Source organism: Clarias gariepinus, chromosome 5 (assembly GCF_024256425.1).
Source record: "Clarias gariepinus isolate MV-2021 ecotype Netherlands chromosome 5, CGAR_prim_01v2, whole genome shotgun sequence".
Classification (NCBI taxonomy): domain Eukaryota; kingdom Metazoa; phylum Chordata; class Actinopteri; order Siluriformes; family Clariidae; genus Clarias; species Clarias gariepinus.
Genome location: NC_071104.1, coordinates 32,387,589 through 32,401,641, shown reverse-complemented (window position 1 = coordinate 32,401,641; position 14,053 = coordinate 32,387,589). Strand labels below are relative to the sequence as shown.

Below are 14,053 nucleotides of genomic sequence, written 5' to 3'. Positions count from 1 at the left end.
AAATGAAAACTATTAATAATAAGTGTTATTTAAAATGACATATTAGACATGTTTTCTTGCTGCATATGTGACTGGTTCTGAATGTGGGTTTTGGCAGGCAGCTGCTCTCTCCCCTTTTCAGTACTGGGAACCGTAACGACTCACTTTCATCCATGATGTGACAGGTAGTTGGTGTAATTAACGATTTTTCGAAGACCTGTGATGTAGCGTGCTACATATAATCTTCCCAGGGCTGTTATGCTCTATATCACGACTTTTGGAATACCTATAGTTCAATTAGATTACTTGGATGGAACTAACTGTTATAATGTTAATTAATGTACTAATGCTTAAATGGACTCTTTGTCCAGTAGGCTCATTAGACCTAAGTGTCCTCATAAGAGGACCTCTACTATATTGTGTGTATACTGTATCATTGTAAAATTCTCAACTGAAGACTACTGGGTATTACTCTTTTGTCAAACTTGATCAATACCTTCCAAAATGAAGAACTTGAACAATAGGTATCAGGTGCTAATAAATGGAAAGTATAAGGTACAACATAAGTGTTGAATTTTTAAGAATTTGCCTATTTAGTTGCAGCTGTTAACACCTTTATATGCAGTACATGCATATAAAACGTTTGAGGGTTTCTCCTCTAGTGTTTTTTAATCTTGCCGCTGCTGCCTTTGGCTTACTCATTATTTAAACGTAATTAAATTAGCTAATTTTATATGTGGACACACCAAAGGGGTTTAAAATGGGGGAAAAAAAGGAAACAGCATGGACTTTTTGAACACACTAATGTATTTAATACTTATAAGTAACATTTTGAGACAGTTTTATAAATTGAATTTCAGTTTCATAAATTCATCTGTAAACCCATGAAATCGATATCAGCAGCTCTGTATACATGTACTGTATGTCCTTACGGGGAACTGTGTGCCCTGTGTATATTTTGTTCACTCAGCATGTTAAAAGATCTATTTATTAGCTGATGAGCTACTTATACAGGGAATAAAATGTACAGTGTAGCAAAATTGAGAATCAAACATCTAAATGTATTTTGATTCTTGCTACTATCTACTTTTACTGAGTATAACAAATTCCCATCTTTATGGCTAACACAACTAAAATAGATGAAGCCACTGATCATCTACTCAATAATGCATGTGCTTTAGTTACTTTTACAATGTAAGGCATAGTTTGAGCTAACTTATGTATGCAAAACTTTAAAAGTCTGTTTTTTTTTCTTTGTTTTCTTATAAAAATGTTACAAAGCCCTGAAAACTGGGCGACTAACTAGCATTTTTTGTACATAAATATTCCTTATAAAACGAAAAACAAACCATTAAAAAGAAATAAACATTTTGTTCTAAATATATAAAAATAAGCATCTCTCATTTTTGCTCTCGTGGCACGGTTGTGAGAGAGAATAAGAACAGCAGAGAAAAACCAGCATGCAGGGGGGAAAAAAAACCACAATCACACCAACACAAGCACAAACTCACAACATTTTGGCATCCAGATGTGTTATCATAGAAATGCAAATTGTGTAACAAATTCGAAAGAACAAGAGTGTCATATACTTGGGGACATTACTTTTCTTCTCTCTTTCATTTCTTCCTTTTTTCCCTTTTGCTGTTTTAGAGTTAGTCAAACAAAAAGTGCACTCACCTTGATGTCTATGCAATAAAAACATCTCATAAATTAGCACACCTATCTGTAATGTAATGCTCTTTGACAACTTTGTGTGTTTATACACTTTACTTTAAGGGGTGTTGGAGATTTTTTTTTGTAGTGCAGAAGTATCAGCATTGCAAAATCAGCGCCATGTTAAATCTTGAGTGTGTATGTGTGTGCATGGCGCGCACACGGCCAAGAGAGTCAGTTACTGGAATTGAGGCCCAGATCAGTCATGTTAGCTGAAGACAGGTGTGTGTCGCCGTCATCCTCGCTGACATCAGATTCATCTTCGCTGTGATTACCCATCATGACCTGCTGCATGGCAATTGTAGCTCCATCTGAGGATAGAGTTTGGTAGCCATCCATGCTCATCCCAACCGCAATTATGTTTACTAAAAAAAAAAAAAAAAAAAAATAGGCATTACATTACACTACAATGTTTGATTATAACAGGATGTATAAAGTTTACACAACTTTTGCAGGATATACATTTTTTGCCAAAACCTTTTGTTAATTTTTTGTGATGTTTCCCGTTTTCTTACAAATTTGCTTTTGGCCATTTTCCAATAACTCAACAGGGAAACTCAAAGCTATCATGCGTTTCCTTTGAGACATGTGTAGGCAACTGCAATGTTAAAACTGCTGTTCATGAGCATGGCAATAGGAAAAAACTATAAGAGAAACCAGACACATTTGCAAAAGCACTTGTGTATAGTAAAGTCTTTTGTATAGAACTTATAATAGTATTTGTTATTCAATCAATTAGCTAATTAGGAGTCCTACATTTACATTTACATTTAGGCATTTGGCAGACGCTCTTATCCAGAGCGACTTACAAAAAAGTCCTAGTTATCTAGTTAGTTTCTGTTAATTCAATTCAATTTTATTTGTATAGCGCTTTTAACAATTGTCATTGTCAAAAGAATTATTAAAGTTTGTAAGGAATGTGAATGTGTATGGATCAAAATGGTCAGGTTGTCCCTGATGAGCAAGCCGAGGGCGACAGTGGCAAGGAAAAACTCCCTGAGATGGTAATAGGAAGAAACCTTGAGAGGAACCAGACTCAACAGGGAACCCATCCTCATCTGGGTGAAACAGAGAGCAGGAATTGATCTGCATTCATACTGTGTGTTAGGTGGCAGGCAGTTCAGCATAACAAATGTTAATTTATGTTGTATGTATGTAGCACCTTGGTCCTGGAGGAATGCCGTTTCGTTTCACTGTGTACTGAACTGTATATGGTTAAAATAACAATAAATGATGACCACATGATCAGACCAGTGATTAATGTACTGGTGATGCTGAATGCTAAATGATTGGAACCGACGATAGGGGAAATGAGGTTGTTGCTGTGGTTGTTATATAAGCAACCAACTTAGGCTGTCTCTTTAGGCACTTTGCAGGTTGTCTTAGTAAAACGTCTGTTCTTATTTTTAAGACTTTTGCACAGTACTGCAACTGGCTATAATTTTTATTTTCACTGCAATATAATTATTATAGACTGTTCCTATTTTAACTGTTTTTTCCCCTTGCATCTGTTTTCATTAGGCGGCACTTTACCCACAAACAAAATTCTGCAACACCACAATTATGGTTCTGTCTGCTGATGAATTTCATTCTTCTTTAAACTTTATTTTGAGAGTGCTACTGGCAACCCTGCTTGTATGATTTACTGATTTGTGTATAACATGAATCTGTGCTTCTGTCTTTTTCATTTGTTACAGTTGTTTACATTTTACTCACAGTCTGTACCGTGTTCCATGCTGAACTGTTGCGGGGACACAGAGGAAGCAATCGAATCGGGCCAGAAACGCTGTAAAGGGCGGGTCTGTGGAGTCTTCTTTTTGGATTTTGGCATCTCTGAAGAACTGGCGTCTAACATTGGCTGCAGGATCCGCCTCCGTGCATTAATGAACCTGCACAAGGGCAGTGATGATTTTCAATCAATCAACAATGAGCATGAGAGTAGAAACTATCACAGATATAGACATGATGAATTTGTTGTAATGTAGTTGTTTTGGAGATATAGTCAGAATGTTTGTCTAATCTTTCCCTCTAAATCAAATTATATATCCGTACAATAATCATACAAGTGTAGCATACCAGTTGTTGACCTGTAGCAGAGTGAGGTTGGTTTGATGAGCAATCTGTTTTTTCTCATCTTCCGTAGGGTAAGGGTGCTATGAGAGAAAGTTACAATTGTAAATCAAGAGCTTGAAAAATATGAACAGTATCATCATCATCATTATCATCAGCGTCTGAGTGTCAAACTCACTGCGATGTGCTGGAAGAGCCATGAGCGCATGATATTGGTGGCCTGTTTGGGGAGAACACCGCGTTTGTTTTTGGACGAACTGTCTTCGTTACAGAAGAAACCCAAATCCTGATTCATCTGCAGCTGTAATTGCTTAGAGAAGAACACAGCAGGTCAGTGTGTTGTTTTGGGAGTGTCTGACTTTGTTTGAAGTGTGTGTGTGTGTGTGTGTGTGTGTGTGTGTGCGTACAGCTGTGTGTGTGAGTGCTTTGAAGCAATTTTTATGTGCTTGCATATCTGAGGTCCACACCTGGGAGCTCTGATTGTGTATCTTGCTCGGTGAGATGGTCTGAGTCATGACATGACCTTGAGGTGTGACTACTGTGACTGGCTGATACACTGCACCACCTGGAGAACCCACAAAACCAAGCATGAAATTAACAATAGGAAAAAAAAAAACTTAGCGAGAATAACTTTCAGATTTCCTTACAAATTTTCTCTAATAATATTAATCTACAGTATGGTGCAAAAGTCTTAATGCCCCCAATTCCTTCATATTAAATTAAATTAAATGTAATGATGTAACAAATATTTTATGTGACAGGCTGCAGAGCGCATAAAGCTTGGTTGTTTATGTAATAACCTCAGCAGCAACCTCATTTCCCCTCTCGTCAGTTCCAACCACTCAGCATCAGTATACCAATCACCGGCCTGATTTCTGTCATCATCTGCGCCTGACTCAGATGGATTTTAAGCTTAATAATTCATAGATTACTGGGAGGCTTAATAAGCAAAAAAAACATGCCTTCAAATGTACAGGGAATGGACTGAAAAAGAGAGACAAAAAAGTCACTCAGAAAGGCCTGGAGAACTATTTCCTTAATATATTAAAAATACAAGAAAGTCTGTCTCTTTGACAGCAAAATATAAAGAAATTATGTGTGGCTTAAAACTTTGCACACTACTGCACGCTCAAAGACAAATGTTACCCTTTAAAAGCTATTTTTATAGCAGAAACAACATACAATATAAGAATATATCCGTATACATACAATTCTTTTGTGAATATGTGTGTGTGAGAGGGAAAACTGGATTGTTTTTTTAACGTCTAATATTGTCTTTGTCCTTCAAAACACTCTTCAGTATGACTTTATTTTTGGATGGAACATAATGTTCAGGTTTCATTAAATAGTTTTTTGTCACTCAAGCGACATAAAGTTTAAAATAGTAAAATTAAACATCACAAATTTGGCACAAAGTGAGGTTGCTTGAAGAAACTATGGACTCGTTCTTATTTTGAGCTCATATATGTTGGTTTTATTCTTGTGTGTGTTTGATGTGTGTAAACAGTGTGTTTTGGGGTTATAGAGACCTCTAAGAAATGGTACCTGAAATCATTTGTGATTGACTAATTGCTGATAAGTTGCCTTGTTGCATAGGTGAGGAAGGAACCACAGTGCCCTGGGTGCCCTGTTATAGAAAAAATAATCATAAAAATAAAATTAAAACAGCAATAAATATGAATATAAATTCATCGTGCAACACTGAGAGAAGTGTCTGGATTAACAGTTATTTTTTTTTTCTCAAGGGTAATAAATACTTAAAAAAAAACAAAATCAAATCAATTTTTATGAATTCATCGTCTCTGCTAAAAATGATAACATATTAGTTGTAACATTGAGTTGAAACATGACAGGATGCAAGACTTCAGGATGTTCCTGTACATTGCAAATCTTTCTAAATTCAGAATGTTCGTTAAATATATAAAAGTACGTCTGCAGTGTTTGAGTTAGAAACTTTATTCAATCACATACAAACACTGGTGCAAACCTTCTAACCATGAGTACCATTCGTTCCCCATAGTTTCACATCCAAACAAGTGCTGTACCACCCCACCATCAGATTCTTTGATACTTAGGCTGGCAGGGCAAAATTGAAAGGACGACTACTCTAATCTTACCTGAGTGTGCAGAGGAGAATAGGGACCGTCTGTTTCTCCGCTCAGCAGAGTCTCGCTGTTCATCTTGCTCCTCAGACAGGAGATGTATCGGCTACAGAAGTCTTTACACAGGTCGCTGACCTTCTCCAGTTCCAGAAGGTGAATCCTGAGAACCTGAATAGCCTTCACCATCTGATCACATGGGCATAAGTTGTTATTGCAGTTTTAGAACATCGTAACTCTTTCTCAGCTCTAAACACCATCATCGCATCAAGGCTTGCTTATCTTTTATATCAGTTAGACTGGGTTTAAATCAAATTTCTAAGAAGAAGTGGGTGATAGGGCAAGAATATGATGTACATTGTTTGATGATTTCATGATACAAATTTGGTGCCACAAAAACTATAATTATTAACTAATTAATTTTAAGGGTTACCCTGTATCATTTACCTCGAATGGTAACATGATGAATCTATGTATTTCAACATCAATCAACATAAAAGACTAATAACTTAACCAAAACTGTATTATTTAATGTTTAAAAAAAAAAAAATCAGTACTCAAACACAGTCCATTCCCCTGTGAGAGTATAATTAAACCCCTAACTTGGATGGATTAAAAGGTTAGTGCAGGTGGATTTTATTAAAATTTGTTACAATGTCTTCCACGATTGTTGTCAGAGTATGAGATACTTTATTAATCTCGAAAAAGTAAAAAGTGACAAAGTGATCCTCACCAGGTTGTCCAGCTCAGCATCTTCACTGAAGAAAGCCTTGGCATCTTTCTCTTGGTTGTGAACAAAATTCTGGATATCAATATCAAAGCTTGCCGACGTGACGCACTCTGAGCTCTGAGTAGACTGTTCACACTTCTCAAACAGAAGAGCCAGGAGAGGAAAGAGTGGATGTCTGCAGGTCCATATAAACCAAGACACAAGGCGTTAGAGATGAGAAAGAAAAAAAAAAGATTCCGCAAGATGTTGAGCTGATTTATTAGCATCTGGGTGTGGTATGAAATACTACAGCTCTACTCTTTTGTAAGATTAGCTTCATCCACAAAACACATCAAAAATACACTGTCTTCGCTCGCCTGCCTTCACATGCATAGAAACTTGAGTAACATTCAACTTTTAATCCATATGGTTTGATATGATGTTGGTCCACCCTTTGCAGCTGCCACCCCCAAACTGTTCCCACAACGTGATTTCTTTTCACTGGAAGTAAGGAACCGAACCCAATTCCAGAAAAATAACCCCACACCAGTTTCAACATGACTGTGCACCAGTGCACAAAGCAAGGTCCAAAAAGACATAAAGGAGAAAGTTTGGTGTGGAAGAATTTTTTTTTTCAGATTTTATCCCTAATTTAGTCATATCCAATTCCTCCCTGTCACTAGGGGGCTCCCACATCAAGGCTACTACTACCACTCAGTCGGAAGTTTTCTTCCGAACCATGTGACGCCAGCCGACCGCATCTTTTCAACTGCTCGCTCATGTGAGGGCTTGGGGGCGGCGTAACACACTCGGAGGACAGCGCTATCCGCTCCTTCCGCTTGCATGAGCTCACGGAGGTCCCTGATTGGCTGTAGAGCCGTGGGAGCACTAAGTACCTCTCATCCCTCCCCTCTGAGAGAGCTCGGCCAATCAGCTCTCTCTAGACCTCCGGCTGCAAGAGGTGACAGCATCACCCGGGAACGAACCAGCGATCTCTGGACGATAGGGCGAGCACTTTACCACTGCTGGAAACCCTTGACTGCCCTGTACATCAACACGATCGGACACCCTTGTGCTGTTATAGCTGCAAAGGGGGCGGAGCCAACATCAAATCAAACACTAGGATTAGGAATCGGATGTTTCTTAAGTTCATATGCATGTGAAGGCAGGCAAGCAAATAATTTTTCAAATATAGTGTAGTTTCTTAACCAATAAAAAAAAAAAAATAATTTTCCTGCCATACAGGATTATTCGGATAGAGAATTTACTGCTGAATTCTACAATACTTGCTTGTTTTCCTATGGATCCAAACCTTTAGGTCATCCTGCATTGAGGGTCATTTATTAGGCATTTTTTCTAAATCAGTAAGTGGGTATGGGTATGACTCAGTCCATGTCCATGTATAAAACTACCTGTATATAGAAGCTTTATCTGTATCCATGCGATTGGACTCAGCAAGAGCATTGTTGCAAGTTCTCCCCATTCCTGTGTCTGCAAAACTTTTCTCTGGATCACCGTCTGTCTGTTCGACCCCCTGAGTGAAAAACAGAAATTAATGGAAAAGCTAGACATAAAAACTGCAACATGTGTTAGTTGTAAGCCAATAAATCACTTTGGGCTGTGTTGCTACAGGAAAATAATCAAGAACAAGATAGAGTAGTGTGGCCTGCATTTTAACCTAGATTATTTTCCCATAACAGCATGTCTTTTTATTATTTGCCAATAATTCCAATGTGTCCCTGTTTAAGACACTTTAAATTTACTATTTAATAAAAACTGATTAGAATGAGTGCATATTTGTGAATATTATAGGATAGAAATGAATTAAGTGGGTGTACAAAGCATTATTACCTACATGTGTTAGTTTTATATTATAACATTTAACAGATCAAACAAAACCTAGTTTTTGTGACCCATGATAAAGTAAAGCAGTATAAAAGTCGTATCATTGTGCTTTGCAATACTAAGGTCAAATAAAAATGTTCAAACAAAAACCTGTCATCACATCAATATTGCTTGCAAGTGTAAACATGACAGACGCACCTTTTGTACTCTCACCTCGTACTTGTGCATTGACACAGGCTGGCCTGCCATCATGTTCACTGTAGACACTGCCAACACTGACACATTATACGGGCAGGCTGAAAGGTGTTGAGAAACAAACACACATCTTAATTACAAAGTAATTATACGTTTAATGACTATTTAAGCATTTTAGATACTGTATAAACTGTAGTATAGCATCACTGAGCCTTGCCTCCTTCCACTACTCCATTCATGAACATTAAAAAAATAAGCAGTAACAAGTGTTGATACTTAGATGAAGATTATTTTCAGCAGTGACGCTCATGTGGTTGAGTGTGTCAACACTAGTATAATTGTATGTGTTGTGACTTAGTACACATTGTTACCTCACTTCATAGCTCAAATGATATTTTTCCAGAATCTATACTGGAAACATAGTCACACTTCAGCTGCTATTAGATTTTTTTTGTTGTTGCTGAAATGATTTCACCTCAACAGTGAGGCTGGAAAATATTTAAAGAACATGCATAAAAAATTATCTATTTATTACAACCATCCACCATCAAACTCAATGGCACTGTCACAACCGTGATGATATTTCTCACTGATTCACTCACTCTTTCTCTGTACCACTCTCTTTATCTGTACAGGGTCACAGAATGTCTAGAGACTATCCAAGGAGCCTACAGGGCACAAAGCATGAACGTACTCACACACACTACAGGCAAACACAAATTAACCTAATCTGCATGTCTTTGGACTGTGGGAGTAAAGTGGAGTACCTGGAGGAAACCCACCAAGCACTGGAAGAACAAGCAAACTCTACACACACAGACCTGAAGGCAGGACTCGAACCCTTAACCCTGGAGGTTCAAGGCCACCTTGCTAACCATTACGCCACTGTGACACTACTTCATTATATTTAATAAGACATATTTCCTTGGTGGTCTCTTGCTTAATGCTAGATATGACAGACAGGGACTAAAAACTGGGGACTAAAAATATTGACTTTAGTGTGCTAAAAAAGACACTTCCAACTATAACAAAGACACAGTCCCAAACTATGATGAATATCCCTGAACTGTGTTATAATCTCTAGAACACATTGTACTCAACTTAACTGGGAGTTTAAAAGTAATCATTAAAGTGGAGTTCTTTATGAGGCAAAGCCATGGGAGCTGGGATTTTTATTTATCTAGTTGGACCTATGTAAACCAAAACCAATCCTTGTCAAACACAAGAATGACAATAACAATAACAAATAACAATGTAATAACAAAGAATAACAAAGTCTGTAGGTGGAAACAAAAAGTTACAATAAACAGATAAAATAAACAGCAAATAATGCACATTATGTCCATAAATATGTGAACCCTTGACCATCACACCAAGATACAGTATGTTGCCCAAAAATTTCTTCAAAGTTTGAAACACACAATTGTATAGGCTGGCTCTCCCCTTCACAGGAACTCAACAGGCCCAAACCTGTTCCACCATGACAGCGCACCTGGGTACAAAATTAAGCTCCAATAAGGCATGCCTTATCAAGGTTTACTAGACGAGAGCCCAGACCTCAACCTCCCTCGCCCCAACATCAGCACTTGACCTCACTCATGCTTGTGTATCTGAAATTTCTACAGCTACATTATAAAATCTCACATAGTCTTTCAAGATGAGTGAAGATTATTATAGGAGCAAACAGAGTCAAAATCTGTAACGTGATGTAAAACAAGCACATATGGTTAACATTTTTTTCTCTTAAGCAACCAGATCCAGATCCAGGATCAGCAGGCATGCATGAGTCAGAAAGGAATGAGTCACTTCCTCAGTTAGGGCAAATGCTTTAGAGTAGGACGAACACTGATCTGTCCGGGCAAGAGAAATCCAGGATCAGGAATTGTGACCTTGGTTAGTTTTTGACAAAGTTTGGACACACCTTCTAATTCCACTGTCTTCCTTGATTTTTTATTGCTTTTATACACTGTAAAGGCATTCAAAAAATGCAATAATCTTCTTTGAACAGTTGATATTGAGAGGTGTCTGCTACTTATGCTCTGCAAAGACTTTATATCATCTCAAATCTGATGTAATGTTTGTTAATTGGTGATTTCTGAGGCTAGTAACTCTAAATTAACTTCCTCTTTGTTACTATGGTATACTGAAGTATAATTACAAGCATTTTAACTTTTATTGAGAATTACATTAAGTTTATTCAAAGAGTCAATATTTGCAGTGTTGACCCTTTTTTTCAAGACCTCTGCAATTCGCCCTGGAATGCTGTCAATCAACTTCTGGGCCACATCCTGACTGATATCAGACCATTCTTGTATAATCAATGTTTGGAGTTTTGTCAAAATTTGTGGGTTTTTGTTTGTCCACTTGCCTCTTGAGGAGTTTTCTGGCCATAGACCCAAAATTTTGATGTTTTGTTTGCCGAGTCACTTATTTATCACTTTTGCCGTATGGCAAGTTGCTCCATCATGCTGGAAGAGGCACTGTTCGCCAACAGTTTGTTCTTGGAGGATGTTTTTGTACCATTCTTTATTTATGGCTGTGTTCTTCGGCAAAATTGTGTGAGCCCATTACCTTGGCAACCCCACGCATGAATAGGACGCATGACACAGGACTGATGGTAGCGCTCACCTTTTCCTCTCCATACAATCTTTTTTCCAGATGCCCCAAACAATCAGAAAGTGGATTCATCACAAAAAATAACTTTACCCCTGACCGCAGCAGTCCAATCTCTGTATCTTTTACAGAATATCAGTCTGTCCCTGATGTTTTTCCTAGAAAGGAGGGCTTCTTTGCTGCCCTTATTGAAATGTATGAAAGTGAGCGTTACCATCTTTCCTGTGTCATGGCCAGGAATCTCCCCAGACCTTAATCCCATTAAGAACTTGTGGTCAATCCTCAAGAGGCTGGTGGACAAACAAAACCCTACGAATTTCAACAAGCACTGATTATGTGCGAATGGGCTGCCATCAGTTAGAATGTGGTGTTTTTAGTTATCTGTTGTAATGTGTTTTTAAGGTCGGAGAGACAAAAACTGTTTGTACACGTTTTTTTCCACGTTTAAAGCCAATATATATTATACACTGTTAAAGACGTGCACACACTTATTACTGTTAATACACATTTAATAAAGACCTGGTGGTAGAAGACGCAAATTAGCCGCGTTAGCTTCTAAACAAACCTATACTCTAAACCTAAAGTTGTTTTCCCCTTTCTTTATTAGTTTGCTTGTTTTAAGTAACAATAAATGTTCGATTTTATTGTTTTAATTAATTAACTCAAACCGGGGAAAAAAAGGAAATAACATTTTTTTTTTTTTTTTCAGATTTTAAGCTAAAGCGTGTAAACAGCTCCGGCCTGCTAACTCCGCTAGCACGCTAATCACGTTTTATGTGTTTATCACATTTTAATCACTCAAAACAAACAGCACATAACATAATGATGTGTGGAAATAGGTTTTATTTTCATTTACAAATTACTGAACAGAATAACCCATTAAACGATTAAAGAAGGGAAGTTAGCCAGCTAGCTAGCTAGCTTTGTTTACTACAGTTTGCTAACAATGCTAAGCTAGCTAAACAGCTAATACGTGATATAGCGATATAACAGCGTAAGTATAGTCTAGTATAGAAAATATATTTTAATAATGTTATTTGGATGACAAAGCGTGACAAAGTATAAATAGAAAAATTACTCTTTATTTTAATATGTAATAAGGTTAAGTTAAGACTCTTGTTTTTCCAAACTATAAAATAAATTAAATTCCCAGTTTAAAGGCATTTGCAAGTATTATTATTATTATTTTTGTTAATATTAATAATTAAAATTACAGTAATGATAATAATTGAAACAATTCTGTTCCCCTGTACAGAAAAAATAAGTGTGTGTGTGTGTGTGCTGCTAAAGCTGGGCCTTGGCTCAGTCTCATCAGTCTTCTAATAAAATCCTCCTCTCTCATCATAAAGCACATACTTTATCACTTTCTCTCCTCAATATGGTTTCCCTGGCAGCACATTAGTTCTTTAAATAAATAAACTCCCACTGACAAACCCCCAGGACACCTCTCCCAGGTCGCTGTAAGTGCCCAGGCCCGGGGCATTTTAGCGCACTGCCCGCACACTGTTCTGATTGATAGGTATAGAGGAAAAAGCAGAGTTTTGAGTGACAGCTTACCTGAGTGCCAATCTTCATCACACTGACAAGCGGTTGCAGCAATCGGGATCCACTGTGGCCGAGTTACGTCATCACGCAAACGCACGCAACCCGAATTCGATATGATTATTCATGAAGTGGGCGGTACCCGCCGTCTATTGTTGGTGTTGTGCGTCATCGCGTAAAAGACACGCAAGTCGTTCCCTTATGTATATTCATAAGATGGGCGGAGACGCGAGTTCAAAGCGCTAGGACGTCTCTCCGCCAGAAAGAGCAGCGGGACAGAAAAATGGGGTCGGGCAAGCGCATGTTGTTTTAAATTTAGATTTTTGTTTATTAGCTTTGGCTGTTGTTACAGTGGTGAAAGACAAAAGATATTATACAGAAATGCAAATAGTAGTTTTTAAAATCAGGGAATGACTTTGTGCTCATTCTCTGATTTCAAAAACTACTGTTTGCATTTCTGGTACTGGTACTTCATTTTGTTGCTGAGTATCTGTATTAGGCAATTACAATAAAGTGGTATCTATTTATCTATGGATAGATAGATACTATATATAGCACATCTAGCACATGTTTTTTAGATATAATTGTTCGTATCCATAAAATTACTTTATGCTCAGTCTGTATTTCTTACTGAGGTCTTTTATTAGTTTGTTTGTTACATTAGTTTGTTGGGCTAATTACTTGAAGTAGCATAATCCAAATCTTTCAGTCAAACCCTCACAATGCTTTATCCTGGTGGGGGTCAGGACCATTAAACATCAATTCAGCTACTGCCATTTTATTTAGATATGAGGAAATATGGAGAACCTACAACTAAAACAATATTATTGAGCTGAAGATTATTTAGCCTAAAAATAAATCTGTGGCGAGTGTGTAGGATTTGTTTGGACACAAAGGATTCTCTGCCAACAAAATGTTTGCACTTTTTTTTCTCATTTTGAGACCCGGGTCTTAATGTGTATGTACTTACAAAAAAGGTTTTCCCATTCAAAACTCAGATCAGGATGTAAGGATGTATACTACCCTTAGTGAAGCATTTATTCAGCTAACAAAATATTACCAAACCTAGCTTAATTTATGTCTTTCATCAGGAATAAAAAAAATAGAGTTGTTTAAATACATTGACTTGAACTCATCTCTAAACATATTCAGATTTTTTTTTTTACTAAACCTTTAGTCTCACACAGGTGGAGGAAATATTTACCTTTAATGTTAATTAGCATGATCACAAAATCCTGATAGTAAAATCTAATTTATGCTGAAAACAAAATATATCTGTTTACAAAGA

At 37.3% G+C, this 14,053-nt stretch overlaps 1 protein-coding gene across 4 annotated transcripts; it reads right to left on the bottom strand.

Moving 5' to 3' along the window:
• Window positions 1-949: 949 nt before the first annotated feature.
• pknox1.1 (pbx/knotted 1 homeobox 1.1) lies at window positions 950-12,848 on the bottom strand. Of its 4 annotated transcripts, none has more exons than XM_053496527.1 (11): window positions 12,781-12,848; window positions 8,614-8,711; window positions 7,983-8,104; window positions 6,595-6,766; window positions 5,880-6,050; window positions 5,308-5,389; window positions 4,230-4,327; window positions 3,941-4,072; window positions 3,769-3,845; window positions 3,409-3,581; window positions 950-2,057 (listed from the first exon to the last, which is right to left on the bottom strand). In XM_053496527.1, exons 2-11 carry the CDS (start codon window positions 8,665-8,667, stop codon window positions 1,867-1,869), a joined length of 1,272 nt encoding a protein of 423 aa, XP_053352502.1. In that variant the 5' UTR covers window positions 8,668-8,711; window positions 12,781-12,848; the 3' UTR covers window positions 950-1,866. The 4 variants fall into 4 exon arrangements, with proteins under 4 accessions (XP_053352502.1, XP_053352505.1, XP_053352503.1 ...); XM_053496530.1 differs by having other exon boundaries at window positions 8,629-8,711; XM_053496528.1 differs by lacking the exon at window positions 12,781-12,848 and adding an exon at window positions 12,580-12,704.
• Window positions 12,849-14,053: the final 1,205 nt, after the last annotated feature.

Excerpts from the sequence above, each read along its gene's own strand:
- pknox1.1 (XM_053496527.1), bottom strand. The coding sequence starts at position 8,667 with ATGATGGCAGGCCAGCCTGTGTCAATGCACAAGTACGAGGTGAGAGTA. Across the intron at positions 4,073-4,229 it reads TACACAATCAGAGCTCCCAG|CAATTACAGCTGCAGATGAA; the intron begins GTGTGGACCTCA and ends TTCTTCTCTAAG. Across the intron at positions 2,058-3,408 it reads CATGGAACACGGTACAGACT|TAAACATAATTGCGGTTGGG; the intron begins GTGAGTAAAATG and ends TTTTTTTTTTAG.